The sequence below is a fragment of the Neopelma chrysocephalum genome, unplaced genomic scaffold (genome assembly GCF_003984885.1).
Source record: "Neopelma chrysocephalum unplaced genomic scaffold, ASM398488v2 Primary Assembly neopelma1_97517, whole genome shotgun sequence".
NCBI lineage: Eukaryota > Metazoa > Chordata > Aves > Passeriformes > Pipridae > Neopelma > Neopelma chrysocephalum.
The window spans coordinates 2,448,171-2,474,453 of NW_020926159.1; the positions used below are offsets into that span (position 1 = coordinate 2,448,171).

Consider the following 26,283-nt stretch of genomic DNA (forward strand, 5'->3'; position numbering starts at 1 on the left):
ATACATGGTGGTAGGTTGGAAAGAACTTAAATTTTGAAGGACAGGTCTTAGGTGTTGTTGCAATCTCATTTTAAGATTACAGATTATGTACATTTAATTACACTGTTAATTGCTTTGCTTGTTCTGCTTGCTTCGGTTTTGTTTGTAACCTCGTTTTGAAATGAACATAATTCAGAAGACACCCTTCCCATGGGGCAGATTCAGAGACTTCTGATCCAAAAATGACAGCCTTAAACAAGGCTGACCAGGTGGCTGCTGACACTATTTGTCCAGGTATTACCATTGCTCTCTGTCAGTGGGAGCCAGCTGCTTCTGCTGTCAGCTGCAGACAGCACTGTACCTGGACAAAGATGAGTATCAGGGGAGGATTAGTACCATGGGACACCTCAGAAGATCAAGCAGTGCTAACAAGGACCATATAAAGGGAGCTGTACAGGTGCCCCATCTCTATAATTTCACCTGCAGGCTGTGGGATAGTGGTAACAGACATTAACAAGAGAGGAACTGCTTGGAGCTTTGCCCAAAGGTAATTACAGTTGCTACAACAAGAGCGACCAATTCGGAAGCTTTTGGAATAGAAATATTCTCTAGGTATGGCACTAAGCACAGATCTTACATTTAAGTGGATTAAGTTCATATGAGGAGTCCTGTGTCTGAACAAACACCTTTCTCTGCTGTGATCTTAACTCTTTCCTGTAGCTTTTACTGTGGTTTACTAAAATAAGGCAGTTTTGAAGACCACCCTCCACTGGCACCTTTCTGACTAGAAGGAGCAACAACCTGCCCCAACTCCCAGCTGTTGTCAGAGCACAGCTGAAACAGTATATAATGACAAAATGGTGGTTTTGGGGGGGGGGGTTGTTTTGGTTGCTTGCTGGATGCAAACTGACTTAAAGCTTGGTAAGCAGAACTGTAGTTATATTCCTTGGAGCTTAATCTGTCTCTCTGCAAACTTGACTTAGGTCAAAACCAGAAAGAGCATTTAAAATACCATGAAGTGATTTCCCCCAAGCTGCCTACAAAGCAGAAGTTACCCTGTTGCAGTATTTCAGTATTATCCTACTATCCATTCACTATTATCCTACTAACTCATTTGAACCAAAACCTCTGGTTTTATGGTAAAGTAACTTAATGCCTTTTTTTCTTTTTTTATTCCACACCCCAAAAGCTGTGTAGGTGTTTAATGCCACCCCATGTCTGAGCAATGTCTGGCCAGCATTAGTGTCCTGATGTCCATGGCATTTTCAGTACTACTTTGTATTCCTTATTCAAGTTCAGCTGGAGATATGTCAATATTGCTTCCAGGAATAACATTGGGTCCTATGCCATCCACAAGCGAATCCCACTTATCGAAATCTTTCTTAAGACCTGTAAAACGGGGGAAATAAAACCCAAGTGGTAATGAGTAAGTAATCAGCTTTTTGTAAAAATACACTGAAAAATTAAACCAACTTGGCAAAGTAGGGGAGGCACAATGTTTTAAGAAACATGAAAATCTGGAGTATCATTTCTTCTATCAGAACAAAATGCCAGTGACGTTCCTCTGAGTTGCTAAGATTACAAAAGTAACTGACAAACCTCTAGAAACCATCTGACTTGTTTTTTCCACTGACACGTTTATTTTGATCTTGCTTTAAACTGAATAAAAAGCTTCACAGGAATTAAATATGAGCTAACTTCATACTTTTCTGTAAACAGATACTTACTTAGATGTTTCTGCAGGAAGGCCAATGAAGCATGATTGCTGATATCAATAGCTTCATTTGGATCTATTTCTCCTTTTAATTTGAAAAATCTTGCAATAATTCCTCCGCTTACAAAGGTAAAGTCAGGAAAGCTCTGATGTACTGACCCCCTGCAAATAGAGAAATGATCAACAGGTTTATAAGAATACATTAAATCACGCAATTAAAATATGCACAGACTCCAGTCACGTGTCTTACACTGTTTTCTTTAGCAGAAGATAAAACACGTTAATCTCAGGAGCATGCAAGGTTAGCGGGAAATTCTGTACTAAATACAGAAGGGAGGAAGGTTTGTACACGCTCAATATAGGTCACTACAGCTGCAATGGCAATAAAGCACTGGCTTAGCAAAACATCAAGATAAAGTTGTCTTCCTCGTCTTGTGGTGCAGGATAGAACCATCCATTGCGCTGCTTTCACTGGGTGAGTGCAGAACTGCCCCCAGAAGGCTATTTAAAGTCTTCAGATGATGCATGAGGCTCAGAGCAACACTTGTGACCCAGGGCAGGAATGCACACCTTGGAGTATCTCAAAACCTGGAGTTACTGGCTGCTTTGAGAGGTCTCTGTCCCCAGTGTGGGAGATGTATGGCTCATTTAAATGTGCAGTAAAAACCTGGGCCGTGAGGAAGGACAGAATCATAGAAGCATTTAGGCTGGAAAAGACCTTTAAGATTATCAAGTCCAACTGTTAAACCAGCGCTGCCAATCCCACCAATACACCAGGTCCCTCAGTGCCACATCTGCATGAGTTTTAAATACCTCCAGGGATGGTGACTCCTCCACTTTCCTGGACAGCCTGTTCCAATGCCTGACAGCCCTTTCAGTAAAGAAATTTTCCCCAACATCCAATCTAAACCACCCCTGATACAACTTGAGGCCAACTTCCTCTTGTCCTATCACTTTTTACTTGGGAGAAGAGACCAAACCCCACCTGGCTACACCCTCCTTTCAGGTAGTTGTAGAGAGTGGTAGGGTTCCCCCTTGAGCCTCCTTCTCTTCAGGCTGAGCCCCCCAGCTCCTTCAGCTGCTCCTCATAGGACTTGTGCTCTAGTGACTGTTTTTTCGCAGTTACATATAACTGCACAGCTCCAACAAGAAATGAAAGATTCACCTTCAACCACAGAAATTATGGATCCTGGACACTTACTTGATAGTGATCATTTTCTTGTTTGTGTCATTGGAGATGAGCTTCTTAATCTTTAAGATGTTATCAGCCCACTGGAATTTTTCAGAGTTGATAAAAAGCAGCGGTTGCTGGACACTGTTCTGGTAAATGTCATCGCCTACAGGAAGCATCCACACATCGAGGGCAATGCCACACCTGCCAAAAACAACTGGATATTGGCACAGAAGCAGAAAGCTTTTTATGGAAGTTCTCAGCATGCTTTGAGTTGCAAGAGACATGGGAAAGAGAAGCTCTCTCTGATAGTGAACAGGTTAATGAATCATTTTGTTTCAAAATTATTTCTACTCTGGGGGAAGAGAATTAGTCCATTCTTGCATTTGTTGGTCTCCATTGCCAGGACAGCAGGGTCCCACAGTATCATGATATAATAAGATACAGCTATTATGTTCCACCACATCCCCACAGTTGGAAGAAGCATGACTGGAGAAAGCAAGACATACCAAACAAACCTTTGCTTCAGTTGCTAATTAGTAGTTGGGGGATCCTAGAGAAGGTGCTCTGCTCCAGAGCTCTCCAGTGCCAAATGTCTCTTGCCTTGTTTTGCATACTCACCTGAATCTTATTTCTTTGCTGAGACTCTCAATAACTGTAGCACCACCAAAAGAGTGTCCCATCACAGCTATTCTGCTAGTATCAACAGAATCCTGTCAAAAAAATCCAGGTGCTGTAAGAGACTTTCTTTCCCAAACTTTTTTTTTTAAAGGGAATAATTTCTTAGGAAATAGATCCTATTGAAGTGAGAAGAGCATCATTTCAGCTCCATTGCTATCTATCCAGCTTGGGATGACCTGAGAATATGTTCATAGATCTACAGTGTGATCTTCAGAATAATTTACAGGAACCAGTTCAGATGGAAGGGGGAAACCAGAAGCATTATTAGGTGTTTAACAAAATGCAGTCGCCACCTTTCACTCACCTTTAGGCTGTTCCAGTCAAAGTCTGAATGTAGTACATTGGTTACTTCCTCTCCTGAATTGATTTTAAGAATGAGATTGAGAGCTTTGATACACTCCTGTGCTCTTTGCTGCACCTGGGGAGAAACAGAGGTTGGAGTATCTGCACAATAGCCTTTAAACTGTCTTTACACCGGATAAACCCCAATTAAGAAACAGCTAAGAAGCCCATCTCATTTTTTATATGTACACATCCTTGAAAACTGTAGCAAAGCTGTTGCAAATAAAGGTTTTCATTGTCCCACATAAGAACAGTTTTTAACTTTGGTATGTCAGTAAAAGAGAAGCTTCAAGAAGAATCAAAGAATAGTAGTGTTCTTGGGAACCACAGTGTGTAGGCAGCCAGCAAGATGTCTGTGCACCACTGAATTTCAAATACATCCCAATCTCTTGACTTCTCTACTTGTGAAATTTGCAGACAATGGCTTCTGGAGGTTGTTTGCAAGCTCAGACATTACACACTGAGACTCATAAGTAGGATGTTGTAGGCATATAGGAAATGACTCTTGGACTGCTGTCTGTATGGCCCTGGGAGATAAAGAGAAGCAGCTCCCTGGCTGAGTTTTCATTAGCTGGAAAAAACACTCCCATATTTTAAAGGTCAAGTTATGCTTGGAGGAGCTCATCAGTATGGTCATATCACATCTAGCATGGATGCTGCTTATAAGCAGGAAGTCTGCACTGTTTACATTGCTAAAAACCACCCTAAGTGTGTTGAAGACTATGAAGCAAACATCCCCCTCAGAGCAGCCATGATTAATCTTGCTATGCAACAGTAAATGAAAGCTAAAGCGAGCCTAAGGCCACAAAAACATATGAACTGAACTCTGTGTCACTTATAGGCTGGGCTGGGCAGTAAAAGTGTGAAGACACAGAGAAGAAACAAAGTTGAGTGGAACCAGAGGACAAACAGCTGACTCAGCTCAAGACTGCAGCTTCACGAGAAAGCTTTGTTGAGGAAGTAGTTTATGTTCTGAAGAAAACTGTTGTTGGCTTTTCCATCTTCAGGAACACATGACTTGATCCATATTTATATATACCCTGAGTCATGGCAGAAGACTGCAGACATTGCCAAAGGGAAAGAGTCTGCTACTCAGCCCTAAACACACCACTCCTGCCACACTTCCCCGAGCACAGACCCAGTCCAAGTACCTGCTTATGGCGCAAGCAACGCTCCTCCTCTCCAGTTTTCAGTTTCCTGTAGTAGATCCACTCCTTCTCCATGTTTGATGTAGACTCTTCCTGTGATTCAGAAACGGACCTTCTTTTACAATAATATGTTGCTGAAGCAGATTCATCTCTGTAATATCAGCAAAAGGTTATTTCTGGGTATGCATTCCATTTGGTCTGAGATGAAGTCAGCACAGGTTTTAGATTTCACTGGATCTGGAGATCCAGTTATCAATCGGTGCTACTGCAATTGCAACTGAGTGTAGACAGACTTTCTAAATGATGCAATAACCCCACTAAAACTCTCAACTTCTTTATATTCTCCAGATTCTATCTACCGTGAGACTTTTTACTCTAGGGCTTATCTAAGCAAAGTTCCTTTTGTTTAGGGAAGAGTTGAGCTATGGGAGGTGTGGGCAGGGCTGAAAAAGAGATGTCAGTTTTTCTTTTTTAAAAAGAATCAAAAATTCTTCTTTAGAATAAATAACATTCTGTTCAATGTGAGAAAATTTCTTGCCATCAGAACTCCCAAAACGTGCAGCATACGCACCTGTGCTCGACAGCAGCCACTATAAAGCCCTGAGAAGCCATCTCTATGCAAATAGCAGAATAGATTGTCCTGCAATAAAAAACACACTCTGGTGAGTCATTAACTCTTTCAACTCCACTGCTTTTTAAATACTGACTACACCATGTATGTGCTAGTCCCCACTCGATATTTCCTTCGGTTTGAATTTGCTACCCAGCAAAGCCTGTTTTTTGTATGCCAGGCACCAAAGCCTGTTCAAAAAACCTTGGTGCTGTTTTACTGTCTATTCAGAAGGGAAAATGCTACTGATTTTTAATAAGTAGCACATACAGCACTTTGCATCTTCAAAGAGCTGTCCAAAAATCAACTAGCTAGTCTTCACAGTGTGCTTATGGGTCAGTAAATACCTTCACCACTATCATACAAAGGGAAAACAAACGGAGCTCGAGCAACCTGGTCTAGTGGAAGGTGTCCCTATCTATGGCAGGGGGGTTGGAACAAGATGATCTTTAAGGTCCCTTCCAACCCAGGTCATTCTATGATTCTATGATCAAAAATACATCAACCCTGCTTTTATTTACTGCTGTTGTTTCAGTGGAGGCACATTGACGCACAGCAGCCTATTATTCAAATCTGTTTCAGCTCCAGAAGGATCTCACTCCCCTACTGAAAAACCGTTCAGAACCATCCTTGGTAACTGTTGTCTCCATAGACAACAAAAATAGTTTGTCAACAAACTGCAGAATTACCGAAAAGCTCCAAGTCCATGGGAAAAAATAAGAAGTGGATATTTTTCTCCTGGCTTAAAGGCAGCATTTGACTTTGCAGGACAGGTCACTGAACCTGGATAAAAACAGAAGTGTATGTCATTGTTACTGAAATGAAAGAAAGTGTTCGTTCCTGTGGGAGAGATCCCAAGAATGTGGTGACCAGTGACTTAAGAGCAGTCACCTAAAGATAAGGTACGAAGTCTCATCTTTAAAATACATAAGACAAATCTGGATCTCATTCTGAAAATACTTACTACTTGGCAGAAGATACTTTCCCTCTCTTCTTCTCAGCCACAGTCTGGCACAAGGTCTACATATCTCCTAAATGCTAACAGTCCGGCATCCAAGTCTTGTTGGTATTCAGACCTTAGGATCTCTCCAGCTTTTACATCTTTGCACATTTCCCTGTGGGATTTGAATCCCAACACACAGGTGCAGCTTACCCAAGCTCTTCCTAAAGCAAACTGCCCAGACACTCCTATCCACAGCAGTCAGGGACTGCCTGAGAACTTGGTCACGTTCAACACTGAGCCTCCCTACAGAAACCCATCCCACAAAAACATTTGTTTGCTAAAATATATTTTTCAGTCCAGCAATACCACCACAGCGAGGGAGTGGCCTGCAAACAGAGCTAATGCACTAGTCAAGGAATAAAACCAGAACCAGTCTTACCAACGTAGTAATGGAAAAGCCTTTCTCCTACAATCCGGTACATATTAAGGAAGTCAGAGAGTCCCTGATAGTATTCTCTATCTGGAATCCATCGTGCCTCCTCAATATCTGTGGCATCACATGCTGGGTAATACAGGCGCAAGAAGCTTCCCTGGGATCAGGAGGAAAGTAAAAAAAGCAATATTGGCATTTCTTTATATATGGCAGAGAAAAAGGAAGATAAAATCATCTATATAAAGGGCTTCGGATGCAAGAATGACAGCTCAAGAGATTTACGAGAATCTCATGAGAAAATTATTATCCTATACAGGCTTTGATGCCAATTCACTTTCTGTCCCTAAAATGAATTTAAAGTAGCATGAGATACACAACTTCACAGGTAGAGATGCACATCACCTTCCCTAGGTTAGCCTATGCTAATTCAAAATGCTCCATTTAACTAAGTTAATAACTTACAAACACTCACTACCAATTTGCTCCATTTCAGCATCTTGCTGGATCTTTCCTTCTGTCTTCCTCACTGGGAATGGTTCTATGATGCAGTTTTATAGGGCTGACTGTTAAAGGGGTGACTGAGGATGATCTGAGAGCTGGAGCATCTCTCCTAGGATGACAGGCCAGGAGAGCTGGGGACGTTCAGCCTGAAGAAGGCTCTGGGAAGACTTTAGATCACCTTCTAGTACCTAAAGGGGCTCTAAGAGCACTGAAGAGGCACTTTGGACAAGGGCCTGGACTGACGAGACAAGGGGTAATGGCTCTAAACTAAGAGAGAGCAAGGTTAGATTAGATATTATGAAGAAATTCTTTACTGTAAGGGTGGTGAGGCCCTGGCACAGGTTTCCCAGAAAAGCTGTGGCTGCCTCATCCCCAGAAGTGTTCAAGGCCAGGTTGCCCAGGGCCCCGAGTAACATGGCCTAGTAGAAGGTGTCCCTGCCCATGGCATATGGTCTTTAAGGTCCCTTCTGATCCAAACCATTCAGTGATTCCATGATTTTATGACTTTGTCCCTTCACCCTTTCAGCTGGGAGCTGTCATTGCTTTCCTTGCATCAGTGAGTCTCATGGAGCTGTTACTGACCCAACTGAGTTTGCTAAACTGGGAGGGGGGGGAAAGGACCCCCCTGGATGTATATTGTTCCACTAGGTTAGCAAGACAGATTTTACCCTGAGACTAGTTTCTGGCAGTGTGGTCCAGCAGAGGAGGTGTGTCAGGGGCATGGTCTTGTGGCTATAGTGTTCCTGGCTAAACTGAGCAGAGGCTGTCTGTGAAGCTCTTGGGCAGCTGCACAGCAAGGGAACACAATATATTGTTCTTCCTCCTCAACAAGATGCTTAAAAGTCCCTAGTGGTCCATCTTTCTAAACACAACTTTGCTAACCTGTGCTTTATCTGCTTCTGTTCCTTACCACCAGTTTGAATCTTCTTTTATTATCTGCACTCCAGGTCTCCCAGGAAAGCACCTAAGCTTTCCACACTCACATGGACTCTCCATACCCCTTGTCAGTCCTTTTCCTTTGCAGACAGCAGCAATGTACCAATGCCACACCTCAAAGCAAATGAACTGTGTGTAATCTGCATTCTTACTTCCTGGTTTGCAAGGGAATTTGCGACACACTTCAAATTCACTGTCTTGCTCCAACTGTGCTTTTGGTTTAGCAAGTTAAGATTAGGGCCAAAATAAACATGAGCTTTAGAATAAAGCCTGATTTCTTGAACGCTAATGTATCAGTTTACCAAAAGCTTGTTTAATGAAGCTTGTTTCTATTTACTTATCAAAGTTAAACCAACCTTTGACACAAAGACCATTAAGGAAAAACCTTCCTCCATATTGGTAAAGATATTAACTTAATCTCAAAACAGTCCCAGTGAACTTCCCCAGTGATTAACTGCTTACCAGAAAGGGAAAGATGTTCATTACCTATGCTTGAGAAAACTGTAATTGTTCAAAACGCTTATCAAAACAAAAACACATGGGCTGATTGCAAAGAGAAACTAATTGCTGCTTTGTGCTAATACAGAGTAAGCTCAGTAAAGGAAAACATGAACAACCACTACAAACTGATCATAGCTGATCACAAGACTATGGCTAGTCTGAGGAGTAAAACCACAGTGTAACTGCAGGCATATTGTCTAAGAAGCAAGAGGATTTGATACAGAAACCCACAAGTGAATTCATTTGTCTACTTGTCTACTTATTGTGCCCATCTTCTTATTGTGGCTTCTCACCGTGCTAACCTCTTACAGACCTGACATCCTGTTCTTCTCAGAGAGATAAAATCTCAAGAAGACATCTCACGCTTTACCCTGCAGCTGAAACACTGCACACTCTCATCTCCCAGCCCTGCACACCTGCATCTCCTAGCACTGCCAAATCCTGTTGGGACCTTTGTGATGAGAACAGCTACAGACACAGAGACTGCACGTGGAGTCTCCTCAGGAGCTCAGTGCAGGAGGGAGTGGTGGGGTGGGTGGGAAGAACCCCGTGGGTCCCAGGAGGACACAGTCTCTCTGCAGTATCTTGAGTAGGGGAGTCAGAAAGGAAAAGGTATTAGGAGGAAGGAGGAACTGGCCACGGGGAAGGCTTGCAGGTCACATCCATCTAGCAAATGCCCAGTATACATCCTACACCAGGATGGAGAGGATAGAAAGCTCAGCTATGAGTGTCAGTATGGAGCACACAGACAAGACCTTCTGTGTGACTCCTCTGTAAAACTACAGCAAGTTGTTTCACTAACACTGTGGCTTAAATCCAAAAGAGAAAGAATCAAAAGCTTTACCTCAACTGCATTTTCTGTCATCAGGTCTGTACATCCAACCGAGTGTGGCCCCTTTCCTTCAGGAATTCTGTAAAACCTCTCAGTGCTGTTGGTCCACATTTCCATTGGTGCCTTCACTGGCAAACCTGGAGAAAAGCACAACGCAAATCAGGAGAGGGCCATGGCCTCTGTGACCAGATCACCCACCCTGAAACAAATCCAGTGCGCTGAAGATCCAGGAGTAAGAAATTCAAGATTGAGCCGATACATAAATCTGCTTGTGAGAATCAGAGAAATCCCGAATCACCAACCTGACCTGTTCTACTGGGGAATTTCCTTGGAGTATCCTGAATCCTAAGGATCAGACAGCACCGTGCACTTACAGAAAGGTGGGATGAAACCTTTGGCTGGGGAGGCCGCGGTGGCACTCGGGAGGTCTGCGGTGTTACGAACCACAGAGGGAGGATTTTGCGGCTCCTCAAGGAAAATCGGCCTATGCATCAGGAGGAGCGGGATGTCACGGAGAAATACAACGCCGCTGCCATTTTTCCGGGAGGAATGACGAAGCCCGGGTTCGATCCCTGGAGAGACGAGGGCGGGCTGCCCGTGACGGAGCGGGTGTCGGGGCGGCGCGGCCGTACCTGGGGTGACCCCTCCGAGCCGGGCTGGCCCCGGGGATGCGCCGAGCGCGGGGGGAAGCAGCCGCATCCCGGGCTGGGCAGCAAGGAAGCCGCTCCGGCCGCGGGGGTGGGCTCTATCCGCTGCCTTCTCCTTCGGGAAGGAGACACGGGACCATCCCCAACCCACCGCCCCACCGGGCTCGGCCGCCCCAGAGCGGGACTCCTGAGGAAGGACTCCCGGGGCGGGACTCACTCCCCGGCCGATGTCAGCGGCTCCTCCCCGGAAGAACCGCGGCGTAGGCGGCCGCTCCTCCCCGGAAAGGCCCCTCTCAGCCGGCGGCGCGGCGGAGCCTGAATCCCGTGTCCCGTCAAGATGGTGCGGAAACTGAAGTACCACGAGCAGAAGCTGCTGCGGCGGCTGGACCTGGTGAACTGGGAGGCGTCGGGGGGTAACCTGGCGGAGGTGCGGGCGCTGCGGCGGTACCGGCTGGGCCGGCGGGAGGACTACGTGCAGTACAAGGCGCTGGCCCGCTCCGTGCGCGCCCTGGCCCGGCGGCTCCGCGACCTGGGCCCGGACAGCGCCGCGTTCCGCGCCCGCTGCGCCGCCGCGCTGCTGGAGAAGCTGCACGGGCTGGGGCTGGTGAACAGCCGGCAGTCGCTGGCCGTCTGCGAGAGCCTCTCGGCCGCCGCATTCTGCCGCCGGCGCCTGCCCTGCCTGCTGGTGAAGCTGCGGATGGCGCAGAACCTGCGCCACGCTGTCACCTTCGTGGAGCAGGGGCACGTCCGCGTGGGGCCCGAGGTGGTCACAGACCCCGCGCTGCTCGTCCCCCGCGCCGTCGAGGATTTCATCACCTGGGTGGACGCCTCGCGCCTGCGGCAGAAGGTGCTCGACTACAACCAGGAGCGCGACGACTTCGACCTGGCTGCGTAGGGCTGCTCCGCGGGACACACACACTAGTGGTGCCACCACTGGATATTCACCCACCCCTTCCAGACACACCTGGAAAGGGAGCCAGAAGGAAACTGCGCTTCCAGTGTGGTATTGCCCTCCTCCTGGCTCCCCTTGGCAGCTAATGGCTCCATTCATCCATGCGGAAAAAATTCCCTTCCCCATCCACCACTTCAAGAATGCATCCAGTGACCCAGCTCCATTGTCATCCAAGTGTCCCAGCTCCATCATCATCCCTGGCATGCCCAGCTCTGTGGTCATCACAGCAACCCAGCTCCATCATCCCAGTGTGCCCATCTCCATCCTTCTTACAGCCCAGCTCCATCGTCCTTACATCCCATAAAGCAAAAGTGCTTGGAAAAGTCTCTGCCCGATTGCAGGAGAGGATGTGGTTACGTTTAAGTGCTCGGCAGCTAATACTAGCTGCTGGAAGGGGTTTTAAGCCTGGCCAAGTGGCTGATTTAAGACTGTGTTTGGCAGCTCAGCTGCTGTTTTTTGAGAGGTTGCCCTGCCAGTTCCTCCTTCAGCTGTTGGATACACAGGAGCCAGAGTTGCTGCTTCTGGAAGGGTTTCCCCTTGATACCAAGCAACATGTATATAGGGAAAATGTGGGGATTGTTGGGGGTCAGCAGTAAACAAGGAGACCAAATACTGCATTTCTGGAACTGTTAAAGCTTTAGCCAAAAATGGAATAAAAAAAAAAAGCCAACTTTATTTTCATGTGAAGATGTAAAGGGAAGTTTGATGTGCTGAGTTCAGTGTCTTTGCTGTGTGGGTCTCCAGCTGACAATTAGGCATCATTTACAGAGCAGGATCTAACTGGGGAGGCGTTGGAGCAAAAGCTGACCTAACCATAAATGCAAATCTGGGGGGAACTGTTGCATTTAGCACATTAGCCAGACAAAAACTAGTACTCAAGGGGAACCTTAGGCTTTCTGAGACTGTTGGGAACTTTTGTTTCCTTTTCATTAAAAAAACAGAAAAACAAAAATAAAGCTGTTTTTTTGTAAGTTGGTGGAGCAATGTGTGGACTATTTTATGATATAGTTTCTCTGAGAGTTTGATCTGATTTTTAATTGTTCCAGTAAGGCCCATTTGTCATTTTGTAGAACTTTTTTTTTTTTAATTTGAGGTCTTTTATGTAACTTACATAACCATTTCTTTTTTTTGATAGATACAAGGCTACTACTGAATTCTGAAGTGTTTTTTGTTAGCAGTGCTTTCTTTCCATTACCCAGGGCTATGAAAGGATTTGGCAGTAGGTTTAGGAGTGGAGCTGTGACTGCCCATTCCAAGTCCAAAGGGCTGGAGTTCAGCTGCCACTGAACCTCTGGGTCTGTATGCTTTAATGTGGCTTTTCTAAACAGAAAGATGTTCAGGTGAGGGGTGTTTTCGAAGTTTCAGAAACTGTCATATTATGGCTGTTTTTTAAAAGGCAAATTAAATGTTAAAATTTCTACCCATCTTACAAGCCACCTGTATTAAGCAGAACATTAATTTATAAAGCAATAATAGATATTAAGGATTGGACACCAAATGCACCTTGCTTATGGTAAGAAATACAAGTTGAAAACACATTTCGCACCTGAAGCCTGACTTTTAAACACCTTCCCAGCTTTCCTCTAGAACAATGTCATTATTTCTTGGGAAATTCAGAAGGTGCCTGATTCAGGTACAGGTAAAAATGGTGCTTTTGCTCTTCTTTACTCTTTTGGGGGAACTTGAATAACAACACAGTGACTGTGCAGAGTATTTTACTACTCATATGCTAAACTGCTGCTCTGCCCAGTGTGTCCAGCCCTTGAAAGAACAGCAGAAAAGGAAATACCAAACCTCCTGCCTGTCAGCCTCCGTAGTTTACATTATCAGCCCATTCTTTTTGTATTAAACCAACTTTTCAACCTTCATCTGTGCACCTCCAGCATCTGCAGCAGAAGAGAAATGACCCAGCCCCCTGTAAGCTGTTAAGTTAAGCATTGGGAATTGATTTCCCTATAGATACTCTGGGATAACAGCATTCATCAGCCCTGCTCTCCTCCTGTGGTACTGGAAACTAAATTCTTATGCTCTCTAAGAAATCAGGTTGTGGGTTTATATGTCTGTATGTGTTCTAAGTCTGGAGTGTCACAGCTGTGCTGGCTGTACAGTAGCTGAGGCCTGAGTGTCCTGCTCCTCAATTTTTAACAACTGGAGTCCTCACATGCCTCAGACGAGAACTGGGTCCACTTCAAGCATGATAAACAGGTAAAATGGAAGTTCCAGCAGCATGTCCTCGTTCCTGATGGTGAATTCAGCCAGGGAGATGATGGCTTCCTTGTGTCTCAGGGTGGTTTTGCCTTCAGTTTGTGGGTTTGAGTTTGTTTGCCAGAGCTGCTGTGCTGTGGCTGCTGCAGGGCGGTTCCTGCAGCGGTTCCGGAGCTGGGGATTGAAAGGGCACAGGAAGCAGCTCTGACAGCCTTTCCCAACACTTGGATAAACACAGAGGCTTTTTTTAAATTCCAAGGCTGGATCCAATGTCAGTATAGGTCAGCACCAGCTTCCATGGGTCTGTGTGAACTAGCACGAGCAGATGATCCAGCATGGAGCTTTTTTGGGCCAAATCCTGCAAACTCCCCTCCGGTGCTCCAGGGATTTCCAGTGGGAGAGCTTATGCATGTGAGAGCAGCAGGATGGGGTCCTGGGTGTCACTGTGCTACTTCCCAGCGCTTTCTGAAGTGGGCTTGCTGTTCCTGAGGGGGTCTGACATCTCCATGAATCTTGTGGGAAGTTGCTGGTGCAGGAGGACAGAGGATGGTGGTGCTGGTGTTGGAGCTCCGTGTGCCTGACAAAACCTGATCCTTGTCACTTTGTCAAGTGTCTGTCCCAGCAGCTGGGGGCTGCAGAGGTGCCAGCTTCTCCAGCAAGGGAGGAAAGGGCTTCAGGGGGCTCTGGGAAGGGTGAAAGCCATTGGCAAATGGCGAGCAGTTCCCAAGCAGGAGCGCTCACTTGGGTAGTGGGCAGCTGGAAGGGAGGTTTTACCAGGGCCTACAGTTTTAGATTTGGGTTTTGGCTTTTTTTTTCCTTTTTATTTTTTTTTCTCCTTTGTTGTTCTTTTTCTCCTGACCTTGGCTTTTCCTTTATCTGAAGGCTGCCAAAGCGGGGGAGCTGAGCCTGAGGAATGTGAGGGAGCTGAAGGAAAGAGCCCTTCACACTGGCGCCTTTTGTGTTGCAGAGTATAAAAGGCTGAGGCTGTCACTGAAATGCTAATGTGTGTTTTTTTCACTGATCTGAGCCACTTATTTTCCCAGTAAACAAGCATGCTGCATGTTTTAAAGGCTGCTTCCATGCAACATCTTGATGTGGCTTAGTGCTGACCTCAGTAATTCAGTGACAGCACATCACCATGAGCACAGAGGCTGGGGGAGGTCGGTACATCCCCCTTCTCAAGAACAGAAATGGAGACTGAGAGAACCAAAGGTGGAGCTGGGCAATTCCCAAGATTTCACGTGAGGGTCCTGCATCCTGGGTTAGGCCACAGCCTTACAGCCTCATCTCAGGGCACTTTCCCATGCTCATCTCAGTGGCACTCCCCAGTATGATATTCCGCAGTGGTGTCACTGTCCCCTTCTTGAGCTCTGATTAATCTGTTTTAAGGACATCCCCTGCCTGATTTGGCACTGCAGATTGAACCAAAGAGTGATTTCTCATCACCAGGGCATGGGATCACCTTAGTCCCTACCCCAGATACCAAAACATTTCAACACTCACAGGGTCTGGGGGAAAAAGCACATGTAAGCACTATGACAGCATTTACCTGAGAGCCCCAGCTCTTGTCCCTGCTTTTAAATACCCCATTTTAAGCACTGAAAAAACCTGTTACCCTTTGCTTGCTGGTTTGGGCCTGCAGCAGACCTTGGGTGGTGAGAAACCTGTCTGCTGTGTGGTTGGGGCAGGGGGATATCAAGTGGAAGCAGCAGGAAGCAGCTCTGCAGTCAGCAGGAGGAGGCACTTGGGTTCAGTCTTTCCATAAACTATGGAGTTTCTGGATCCAATAGTTAAATCCAAGTGTATGTCCCACAGCAGGAGCATCCTCTGTCACTTCGCTGTAAGCACTGGAGAACAGCCCCTTCCTGCATCATATTAGCTGATTTTGAAGAGATAGAATGTTTCACTCCCAGCAGGCAGAGAAAGGGGAGGCCACCCACTAATAATATCGGAGATGGGATTGGTGTATCCCCTGTTTCCTGAGCTGCCTCTTAGAGGATCTTATTTCTAAGTCACAACAGCTTCTTGGCTGCTCTAAACATGTTAATGGGTTGGTAAGTGCAAGCCCAGGCAGCACCACCACCCCCGGTCCCTCCCTGGAGGAGCCACTACTTGCTGCTCCTGGAGAGGCTTGGATGGTTGTGTCACAGGGTAAAGTACAGGCAGGCTGTCCTGATGTCTGCCAGTCCACCACCTCACCACTGAGTTCATCGAGCTTAAAACACACCAGGAAACCCACGTCTTAAAATCACCATCCCTCTCCCCACCAGTTCCAAGAGCAGTTGGGGTGCAGGGTCCCTTGCAGGTATTGGGATGCCAGGTGTGTGGGAGGTGAATGCTGTCTGGCAGAGCACCCAAAACCTCGAGCTGTGTGTCCCTCTCAACCTCCCAGAAGTATTTAGGTGGGCAAGGACGCTGGAGGTCACCCAGTCCAAGCCCCTGCTCAAAGCAGGACACGCCTCGGGTCTGCACGTCTCAGACCCTCGCTGTGAATTAACTTTTCCCCTTCCATCTAATCCAAGTGTCCTCTGCTGCAGCCTGGCACTGCTGCTTCCCATCGCCAGGCTGGGCACGGCCGTGCCAGGAGGTGGGTTACTTTTCCCCACCGGAAAATTCGTCCTACACCCAGCGGCCAAGGGGCACGTCCACCGGAGTGAATCCCACCCTTCCGCAGGGACGCACAGGGATTTGGGGCCAGATACAGGGCTGGAAGGGAGGAAGTGGAGAAACGCGATCCTTCGAGGACTGGGAACAGGCTTCCTGCATGAGCCGGCTGAACCCGGGGAGCGGGGAGCGCTCAGAACCTGTGTGAGGGGCTGCGCAGCAACCACCCAGCTCTTTAAAATACCCCTCACGTCACCGTCGCTCCTCCCCGTGCTCTCCCCAGACCCTTTTTTCGCCCTCAAGCAGCGCCCAGTGCTTCCCATACCTGGTGTGCGGTGTCCCGGTCGCCCTGTGCTCCCGTCCCGCCGTCCAGAGGAGCAGGACGGCCACCCAGAGCCCTGCGGAGCCAGGGGAGCGGCGGCTGCTCCCACGGGAGGACGTCTGTCCCGCAGGCAGAGCCACTGCCGGGCTCTGCCCGAAGGGGAGGGACCAAACTTTGCCTTAGTTTTCTGCTGAGACAATCTTCCCGGGAGAAATCTCCCCTGGGCCTGGAAAACAAGTTTCTGGCACGGGGCCATCCCAAGCAAAGACTGCGCGTCCCGGCGGACCCCGCGGCCGCCGAGGTGCCGGGCTGTGCCTCCGTGTGGCAGGGACGGGATCATATGTATGGATTCTGGATGTCCCGGCGGTGCTGCCGAGCGTGGCGGAGCGGGGCTGCGTCAAGCACCAGGAACCCCAAGAGAAAATTCCCCCGGATGGGTTGCAACATCCCGCGGAGGAGCTGCGGCTGGACGGGGAGGGGGGACCAGCTGCGGGGGAGCGCTTTGCCTCAAGGTCGCTCCGTAAAAAGCCGAATCTTTTCCTATGGCCTTAGGAGAAGGGGGTAATCACACTCTAGGGAAGCATATCCCGCTTTTGGGTACAACTTCTGGAGCGGTTTAAAGCAGATTGAGCACAGGTCCCTGCTGGCGGGGCAGATCTGCACTCACCCCCCTTTGCACAGCCCTGGCGTTTGCCCCCTCGGTAACACTGAATTCAGGGAATTAACCCTAAAACCAGCACCAATAATAAAAGATTAATTTATGAGAGATGAGCAGCTATTAAACGGCCATATGAGCTTCAAGGGAAGCCGCAGGGGAGGAGGGGAGGTAAAATTTGGCTTGGCCTAAATCACTTATGAAGCTGTCCCATGGACTGTCTCCTTGGAGAGCTGGTGAGCTCCTGGAGTGGGATCAATGGCTTGTCTTCCTCTCCCTTTGCATGCCTCTGGGTAGGTATGATCTGAAACTGGAAAAGAATAAGAAGGTTGTATGAAAAGGTCCAAGAGTTTGGTTTTTTCCCTGTACTTTGGTCCAGCCCTCATTTCAGTGATGGGCTGGATGCATTAAAATGTGACATTTTCAGGATAGATTTAATGTTGTTGAAATCTTGGAGGACAGCTCAGAACATCTCTGCTTAATCTAAAGGAACAGGTTCTTCAAGACTAGTGAGAGGCAATGAGGAGGAGGAGGCAGTGCACAAGTGGTTGAAGTAACAGAGATGTCAAAGGCAATACATCTGCATCCCACTAGGAGCTCCAGAATTTATTTTATTTTTTAATATGTTCAGATATTCCCAGACATGCAGGAGTCAAGCTCAGTAGAAGACAAGTATGGGTCTTTTTTTTGGATCTTGTCTGCACAGTCCAACCACCTAAGACTGAAGCAGGCTGTGAATCCCTCTGACCTTTGTACTTCGTCTTTTTCTTACAAAAAAGCAGGGTAGAGATGATTCTATGTCCTTCCAGCCTGGACTTGGGATTGATTGGTATGTTTATGGGAGTTGGGAGCAGATAAATGGCCCATCTCTGGCTCAGGATGTAGCCCTTAGAATTGCAAACCTTCCCTCACAATCAGCCTCTGCAAGCTCTGATGTTGGTCCTTTCCAACATGCTGAACATGAAAATCACACTTTTTTCAAAGATGTGAAAATTTCTCCATGAAGTAAATGCAATGCAGAAACTGCAGCAAACCCTAAAATGCTTCTGGTTTATCAGGGTGATGGGACTAATTAGCTCAAGACCAGCTATTAATATGGAAATATAAAAGTTTTCTCCCCATTGATTTGACCAATCTGGAGAAAATACTGCAGTTTCCATTCTCAGGACGACGAAGTAACCTAGTGATCCTTGCAATCTGCTTAGATTCCCTGCCAGCAAAGCAGCTGGCAAATATCCCCTAGCACAGGTATAGTTATTGAAATCCAAAGCCTTGCAGGGGCTGGAGATCTGCTTGATGGGGGTCTATTGAATGGGACTGGTGATGAGAATTTTAAGCAATGGGCCGTAGCTCAGTTATTTTCTAGAATCATAGAATGGTCTGGAAGGGACCTTACAGATCATCCACACCCCCTGCTGTGGGCAGGGACACCTTCCACTAGACCAGGTTACTCCAAGCCCCATCCTACCTGGCCTTGGACACTTCCAGGGATGGGGCAGCCACAGCTTCTCTGGGCAGCCTGTGCCAGTGCCTCACCACTTTCACAGCCAAGAATTTCTTCCTAACATCTAATCTAGATTTCTCCTCCTTTAGTTTAAGTCCATTCCCTCTTGCCCTATCACTATCTGCCCATCGCTTTTTCTGTTAGTTTCATTCTTCTTATTATTATCCCTTATTATTTTTTGCACCAAAGAACATCAGAGAAGATACTTGCACAGTCGTTTCTGTTGTTGCAATAAAATGCTACCAGTAACAGATCTGCAGCACTGGCAAGGGAGGAGCCAGTTTCCATGGTTAGTGAGCACAACAGACCCGTGGCAAATGTTCACTGTGAGCTGGATTTTAGCAGCAACTTCCTTCAGAAAGGCTTTAGCTACAAGTCCTTTATATATGTCCTTTATATAAAGGGCTGCACTTGGCTCCAGATTTCCATGACTACAGACCAAATGTCACCATCAGTCTGTGATCACTGGTTTGAAGATAAATTATAATTACTTCTTCATTCCTTTTCCCTTATTTTTGTTAAATCCTGGTTTCTCACAGTTCCTGTCTCATTTTTAATCCAGGTGCTGCTTGATCTATTAAAACTGCCCTGAGAGGAGCTGATACATCAGTGAACACCCTCCAAACACCTGTTGCTCTGTTACCAGGCACCTTTCTGAGGGGTGCAGCATGACAGAGCTCCATGAAGCCGTGGCTTTGGGGGACTACGACATGGTGGAAAAGATTTTGAAGGCAGGACGCTGCGACCCAAACCACAAGGATGTCGACTGGCACGACAGGACCCCACTGCACTGGGCTGCTGCCAAAGGTGAGGGCACCCCCGGCTCTATTACCTCTGCTAAACAGCATCATAAAAGTTGATGCTGGTTGTAATTATATATATGCTGGAAATAATCACAGCTTGTATTTGGTAGTTTTGTCCTTAATGAGAAAAAAAAAAAAAGATAAAAATACCAATTTAAGTGGGAACTTTGCCTACAAAATAATTCATGGGATTGCCATCAAAGTGATTTTTAGCTTTTTTTTTCTTCCATCACGTGAAAATTTGCAATTTACATGGTAAGTACAAAGAGCATGGCTGCTTGTCCCCCACTTCACTGTATGGTGACTCCATACAGTGGAAAGAAGTTATTTCTCAGGTACACCTGTGTGAGTGAGCAGAAAGTAAAACCCACTGTATTTGTACCACGTATTTATCAAACCCAATAGAACAAAATAATAACTGTGTTTTACATTGCTTTCCCTTTTTCTCACCTGCTTGAGTAAACAAGGCAGGACCAGAGGTGTTTGCAGCTCCCATTTGGTCCTTCCCCTTCAGAAGTGTCTGTTAAAATCAAATATCCCTTTACATCTCAAAAAAGAGATGATGCAACAATACATAATGTATAATTGTACACTGTGTAAAATGGGAAGCTGAACCTCTGTTCCTCCATGCTGCACTGTTTGTTACATGTCATGTCATGGCATCTGTCTTTACTCAGAAATTAAGTGTATAATTTGCTGTTTGAAACTTGAGACCATGTTTTTCTTTTGCCCTGATGGATTATTATGCATTTAGGCATCAGCAAAGGGAACTGAGCTACTTAAGAAAATAATGAGAGACTAACATTGCCTAGAGACCATTGGGAATGATCTAGCTCAGTCAAGGCAGTGTGAAGTGGGCTAGAAATAACTTTTTTTGCCTCTTTAAGCAATTCCCCAGGTTAGAAAAATGAGAAGGTGAATGAAAACAAGTATTTTCTCTACCTCCTATCCACCAAACTTTTGTTTTAGTGAAGCCGTCTACAGGTTTTCCCATTCTTTATGTTTAAATTTTATATTGCAATGAACTAAAAAGCAAAATGTAACAAAGAAATAGCCAATTGGTCAATGACTAATTGAGATGTGCTGTTCAGAAATTAGAAAGCTTTTTGATCTAATTGTTGTTTTTGTTGTAAAGTTCTTCTGGAAGCAGTCTAGTTTGGGAAAAAACAACCAGCATTTTCTGTTGAGTATCATTTATACGATAATACAAACGGTCAGGTCGTGGGTAAAAATCCGCGGCTGAGGGAATTATGATCAGCTGTGTGTGACTGTCTCCTGCATCCTGAAGGTACAAATTCTGATGCAGTTGCATTTTCTCTCCTTGTTTTGCTGCCTACCTCAAGGGCGGTCGGATCTGGTCAAGCTCCTCGTGGATCACGGTGCCCGGCACTGCCTGCGGAGCGACGTGGGCTGGACTCCGGCTCACTTTGCCGCCGAGTCGGGGAGGCTGAGGGTGCTCCGCACCCTCCATTCCCTGCACGCCGCCATGGATGCAGCCGACCTCTTTGGCGACACTCCCAAGAGGCTTGCGGAAATCTACGGTCACCAGGACTGCTCCAAGTTCTTGGAGAAGTGAGTAGTGACGGCAGGTCCCCCTGCGGCAGTGGATGGGGCTCCAGCAATGAAAATGAAACAAACTGTCCTATAAAGGAACAGAACAAACACAGGGTGTTACTTATCTGTCCACCTAAAGCCTGTTAAAGCCGTCACGCACGAGCAGTAGGCGATAAGCAAACACGGGTCTGTCACAGGGAAGTAATTTAGAAGAAATTCTTTTGTTCCACTGCCTCCTGTGGTTTGCCTTGGTATGTTTTCAAAAGCGTTACCACTTCGTGACATCATTGTTTTTGTAAGGGTGTTACAGAGAGATTGTTAAGCAACAGAAATGAGAGCAACAGCTGGCAAAGATTAACCCCTTAGAGAGTGGTGAATACTGAAGACACAGGTTGAATTAAGAGCAGCCCTTCAGCAGTTGTGTATGTGTATATACGTATATCATCTGGCTTTTCTTATAGTAAAGAAAAGAGCTGTTGTATTTTTTACATAATTATTGAAAATTAGACCATTTGATCTGTTAATAGGATGGCCACATATTACTCCCAAATTTTGGGAAACTCCTTACTGTTTTAACTGTTTACAGTTAGCACTGTGGCACCACTTGCCATGAGAAATATGCTTTTAGAGGATTCTCAATTACCATTCCTGTTTTTCAGCCACTGGTTTGGCTCGCAGATATTTTCATCCTTGCAAAGCTGTTTCCCTGGATTAGGATGCTGTACTCCAGAGGTTTGAGCTGTGTCCCATACCTGCATCTCTCTCAAGCAGTGGGACAGATCACCAGAGGCCAACCAGCTTGTTCAGTGCAAACCACAGTTCCACACACTACTTGGTGTTTAAATACACTGCCCGTGAAACCTGCACATGCCAAATCCTGGAATGCTGAGAGCTCCCTAAATCTTTTTCTCCCCTGGGTTTTTTTGTTAATTTACAGTCCCACCATAGTCCTTCACTGTCATCTCTTTTACCACTGCCACAGTTTCAAGACTACTTTGGCACCACGTATATCCTGGATTTATTTTTTTTTTATAGACAAATATCTAACTCAAAGTCTCCAGCTTGCCAGTGCAGCACAAGAGTTGCCAAGTTAAAAATCAGGCATGATGACTGGGCAAATGTCTGAGGAGGCCAGTGCCTACCAAATGCCACTTTTCTTTAATCCACATAAACCTTTCTGTAGGTGCTGCTGTCCTTTAGCTGTACTTCTACAGGTTCTTATTTCCTCTGTTAGGGCTCCATGCCCACCTTTTATCTTCACACAGCATTAGTGTACTTCCATAGGAAAAGACACCCAAACTGTGCAAAATCCCCCTGTACAAAGCCCAAAAACTTTCTAGGGCAGCCACAGGTTCCAGTTTCTAAGCTCTGGCTGTTATGAAAGCTGCTGGAACCTTTGCATTTTACCTGCCCACCCAACACAGAATCATAGAATGCTTGGGAGGGACCTTAAAGCTCATCTCATTCCAACCCCTTTCACTAGACCAGGTTGCTTCAAGCCACTTCTAACCTGGCCTTGAACCTTGCCAGGGACACCTTAGAGCTAAAGCCATGCTGGTTTTGGAGCTGACATGTGCAAACCGTTGCTATTAACCACTTTCCTTTCACACAGAAGTATCAGCTCTTCTTACCCTTAGACATTCAGTTTAAAGACATTTAAACAACGAGCAGCTGGTAGCTAAGCTTTGGTAAGTAGGGTCTTAACTGTCTAGACCCTGGCTTTGTAGTAAAGCTCAGGTTTGCCAGACCTTTGAGAATGGGGCACTATGTTCCAGTGGAGTTTCTCTTTATACTGTTCTCAGCTCTTGGTATGCTTAGTTTCTATATCAGCACAGTTAAATGTTGTCTAACCTAGAGAGTGAAAGTCTGCAGGCTTCTCTCCCTTGATGAATCATTTATAGCAATTACTTACCTATTCAATGCTGTCCTTTTTGCATTAACCTCACCAGTAATTCCTGTCCAATCTGTAGCATTTGCTGTGCACTTGGCTGTGCACGAGGGCCATGGCAGTGAGGTGACAGCAAGGGTAGGGGAATTGGCTGGATGATGCCGACGGGCGATGCCCGCGGCAGGCAGAGGCTCCTGGGAGAATGACTGACAAGTTGATTGACAGGATGATTGACATCCTGGTCTGAGACACCTTAGCAACAGCCTAGGGCGACTCAGGTAGCTGATGAAGGGTTTTCTGAGGTGAATGACTGATTTAAGCTGGAAAACGTGCCTTTCAGAGCCGTATGCTGGCCTGACTCACCCCACAGCCGCATGGCTCATCTAGGAGCATGGCTGGGGGAACTTAACTGGGAAGATGCTTTGAATGCCTATGCCTAGGACATTTTATAAGGCACACAAAGCCTGTGCAATCACCTCACAGCCATAACACAGCCTATGGGCAGCCAAGAGTTTATCACTGTTACTCGGGAACACATTTTTTAAGCCCAACCACTGTAACTTACAACTGCAATGGCTTCACCTCCTCATACCAGCAACCTTGGAGCTGGAATGGCTGGCATTTATAGTATAATTTTGATTACCTTCTGCTCCTTTAGATGTGCAGAAGGTCCCAGAGGTGGTCAGGCAGTGTCAGCAGCTGGGAAGTACCAATGTGTGCTGCAGACACAGAATTAAGTGTGTGCCTGCACATAATGCTGCACAGCACAGAGCAGGTCATGGTGTCTGTGGTATATAAATATGAGGAATATTTTGTCAGTTTTGGGTATTTGCTTGTCATGCAAAAAGAGAGAAAAGACAGGTTTTCCATTTTTAAATCTGAGGGTCTGTGCCAAATGCAGGGCTGATGAGCATATCTAAACAGGGCTATGAATATCCAAATCCTTCCTAAATCCTAGTTCAGCCCCATCTAGCACTACCATGACCCTTGAATGCTGTGTGTCTGTTCCCAGGTGTTGCCAGCTGCATGAACTGTCTGCCTGCCCGGGCTGGGCCACTGCTCTATGCTGAGGACTCTTTGCATCCACATGGAAATATTACATGTATCAACATGGAAATATTATTAACATGCAAATATTGGGAATATTTTGCTACCAAGTATCCGTACGACTCACTGAGGTTTGCATGGACATGCAAAGGTTAGGAAACAGCCTTCGAAACAGCTACTTCTGAATAACAAACACATATTTTGCATCAGATTTGTTTTGCATGAGAAGGGCTTTACCCTGGTTGCTGTGAGAGCTGCCAGGGATGGTGCTGAGCTGGCACCACAGCCTGTGCCTGCCGCCAGCCGCTCTGCAAAGTGCCAAGTGTTGAACCTGCACCAAAGGCTCCTTCTATCTGAGCCCAAAGCATGTGTTTATACTCACGTGTGTATAGGTACCTACATTTAGAAGTCTACAGAAAGATGTTTCTTGCCCTTGGTAGCAGATAGTTAATGGGAGAAAATAGGATAGTTCAGTTCATAGGGGCCTGCCACGGTCATTTGGTCCTGTGGCCTGACCACTTCAGTGCTCACCAAAAGTTAAAGCATGTTATTAGGGGCATTTTTCAAATGCCTCTTAAACACCAGCAGGCTTGGGGCCTCAACCATCTCTCTCAAACACAGACTCTGTGGAGACCTTAGATCACCTTTCAGTACCTGAAGAGAGCCTACAAGAGAGCTGGAGAGGGACTTTTGACAAGGGCATGGAGTGAGAGGACAAGGGGGAATGGCCTAGGTAAGTAGGGTTGGATTAGATACTCGGAAGAGATTCTTCACTGTGAGGGTGGTAAAGGCCCTGGCACAGGTTGCCCAGAGAAGCTGTTCTCTGAAAGTGTTCAAGGCCAGGTTGGATGGGGCTTGGAGCAACCTGATCTAGTGGAAGGTGTCCCTGCCCATGGCAGGGGGTTGGAACGAGATGAGCTTTAAGGTCCCTTCCAACCCAAACCATTCTATCATTCTCTGATGTAGTAAGCTTATGTGATGAAGCTCATCAGTGTGAAGGCACTGGCTTTGCTTCCTGCTCTCAGTTGGGACAGCATTGCACTGATGTGACAGAGCTGTTCTTTCACAGAAAAAAGTATTTTTTTTCCTGATACTTGATGATGTCTTTCTGATAGAGCTGCATAAATCCTGAGTGCCTACAAAATCAGAGCTCTGGAGTAGGAGGAAAGGGTTTGCCTTCTCTTGGACAAGACTTACACTTGGAGTTTCCATGTCCAGATCCTGACAGTGATGGGGCCCAGGGGGGTCTCTGTGAGGAGAGGTTGGGGCTGCAGCATGCTGGGCACAATGCAGGGTTTTCTCAAGTGTTACTGGCAGCAGGTGTTTAACCAGACTGAGGCACAATCCTGGAGATGGACCCTGGAGATGGTGCCTCGTGAACAACCTGGAGATGTGACTGTGCTGTGCTCACTCTTGTTTTCTCTCCCAGAGCAGAGGTGGAGAGCAGAAACTACCGCAGGACAGCTGCAATGAAAGGAATCCCCCTAGACCAGAGAGATGAAGACTGGGAACACAAGAAAGAGGAGCTTGGGAGAAACCCACCATGTTTTTGGGAGAACTGCACAACCTCTGCTCCAAAGAAAAGTGGGAAAAAAAAGGGGAAGAAGTAGTTTGTCCTGTGTGTTTGGTGCCTCTGAGCATGTGAAATGCAGAGCAAAGGCACTGGCAGATCTCAGGTGAATCTGCAGGGTGATATACACGTGAATGGGGGAAGCAAATGCCCACAAGGATGTGTCCTTGAGATATACTGCAAACAACGTCCTTAAAAGGGAAGAGGTAGAAGTGCTTCTGTCTTTCTGTGTGTCTCTATGTATCAGATTTCAAATATCAAAAAACTGCAGAATATGTTTAAATATACCAATACTCTAAATCACTGGAATGTTTAAAGTTATTGAGATGACCAGCAGTTACCCATATTGTGAGGGAGGGAAATGGTTTTGATCCTACCTGAATCACAAAAGCATCTGGGATTGTGGTTCTGCTTGCTCTGCTGATATCCATGGCCTTTTATTGTTTGCTTCCAGTCCTGCATCAACCAGGAGGCACTACAGGTGCTTGTGACCTCTGGTGTTGCCTCTCTCTTTTCTCAGTCGTGGGGTGTAGTTGCTTCTTCTGGCTGAAGTTGAGATGTTGATTTTGAGCTTTCACTGGACACATGGGTCCAACAGCCTGAATTTCCCATTCCTATCCCAGCAAAAGGGAAAATGTGCTCCTCCTTACTGCTTTCAGAGATGTGACTTCCAAGAGTGTTGGAACACTGCCTTATTTTCAGCAGTACTCCCAACTATTTTTATATCTCTGCCTTTCGGAA

At 46.4% G+C, this 26,283-nt stretch overlaps 3 protein-coding genes across 10 annotated transcripts; 2 read left to right on the forward strand and 1 right to left on the reverse strand.

The window, feature by feature from the left end:
* Nucleotides 1-11: 11 nt before the first annotated feature.
* PLA2G7 (phospholipase A2 group VII) lies at nucleotides 12-16,792 on the reverse strand. Of its 5 annotated transcripts, none has more exons than XM_027672712.1 (11): nucleotides 16,525-16,792; nucleotides 9,804-9,928; nucleotides 7,028-7,178; nucleotides 6,335-6,428; nucleotides 5,607-5,675; nucleotides 5,039-5,186; nucleotides 3,850-3,963; nucleotides 3,486-3,577; nucleotides 2,895-3,068; nucleotides 1,707-1,855; nucleotides 12-1,368 (listed from the first exon to the last, which is right to left on the reverse strand). In XM_027672712.1, exons 1-11 carry the CDS (start codon nucleotides 16,775-16,777, stop codon nucleotides 1,265-1,267), a joined length of 1,473 nt encoding a protein of 490 aa, XP_027528513.1. In that variant the 5' UTR covers nucleotides 16,778-16,792; the 3' UTR covers nucleotides 12-1,264. The 5 variants fall into 5 exon arrangements, with proteins under 5 accessions (XP_027528513.1, XP_027528518.1, XP_027528515.1 ...); XM_027672717.1 differs by lacking the exon at nucleotides 16,525-16,792 and adding an exon at nucleotides 10,797-10,820; XM_027672714.1 differs by lacking the exon at nucleotides 16,525-16,792 and adding an exon at nucleotides 10,424-10,630.
* IMP3 (IMP3, U3 small nucleolar ribonucleoprotein) lies at nucleotides 10,644-12,370 on the forward strand. Its single transcript, XM_027672719.1, has one exon. It carries the CDS (start codon nucleotides 10,776-10,778, stop codon nucleotides 11,331-11,333), a length of 558 nt encoding a protein of 185 aa, XP_027528520.1. The 5' UTR covers nucleotides 10,644-10,775; the 3' UTR covers nucleotides 11,334-12,370.
* ANKRD66 (ankyrin repeat domain 66) lies at nucleotides 15,770-25,845 on the forward strand. 4 transcript variants are annotated; one of them, XM_027672722.1, is made up of 4 exons: nucleotides 15,770-15,900; nucleotides 19,243-19,487; nucleotides 20,827-21,055; nucleotides 25,402-25,845. In XM_027672722.1, the coding sequence occupies exons 2-4, from the start codon at nucleotides 19,349-19,351 to the stop codon at nucleotides 25,580-25,582; spliced, it is 549 nt and encodes a 182-aa protein (XP_027528523.1). In that variant the 5' UTR covers nucleotides 15,770-15,900; nucleotides 19,243-19,348; the 3' UTR covers nucleotides 25,583-25,845. The 4 variants fall into 4 exon arrangements, with proteins under 4 accessions (XP_027528523.1, XP_027528524.1, XP_027528522.1 ...); XM_027672723.1 differs by lacking the exon at nucleotides 15,770-15,900 and adding an exon at nucleotides 16,907-17,033; XM_027672721.1 differs by lacking the exon at nucleotides 15,770-15,900 and adding an exon at nucleotides 18,656-19,148.
* Nucleotides 25,846-26,283: the final 438 nt, after the last annotated feature.

What these genes read in the sequence shown, in the direction of transcription:
- ANKRD66 (XM_027672722.1), top strand. Translation starts at nt 19,349, where the DNA reads ATGACAGAGCTCCATGAAGCCGTGGCTTTGGGGGACTACGACATGGTG. An exon ending in GCACTGGGCTGCTGCCAAAG is followed by an intron (nt 19,488 to 20,826) that starts GTGAGGGCACCC and finishes GCCTACCTCAAG; the next exon opens with GGCGGTCGGATCTGGTCAAG. An exon ending in TGCTCCAAGTTCTTGGAGAA is followed by an intron (nt 21,056 to 25,401) that starts GTGAGTAGTGAC and finishes TTTCTCTCCCAG; the next exon opens with AGCAGAGGTGGAGAGCAGAA.
- PLA2G7 (XM_027672712.1), bottom strand. Translation starts at nt 16,777, where the DNA reads ATGGCCCCGTGCCAGAAACTTGTTTTCCAGGCCCAGGGGAGATTTCTC. An exon ending in GTGGCTGCTGTCGAGCACAG is followed by an intron (nt 5,187 to 5,606) that starts GTGCGTATGCTG and finishes CTGATATTACAG; the next exon opens with AGATGAATCTGCTTCAGCAA. An exon ending in AAGAAAATGATCACTATCAA is followed by an intron (nt 1,856 to 2,894) that starts GTAAGTGTCCAG and finishes CTCTATTTGCAG; the next exon opens with GGGGTCAGTACATCAGAGCT.
- IMP3 (XM_027672719.1), top strand. Translation starts at nt 10,776, where the DNA reads ATGGTGCGGAAACTGAAGTACCACGAGCAGAAGCTGCTGCGGCGGCTG.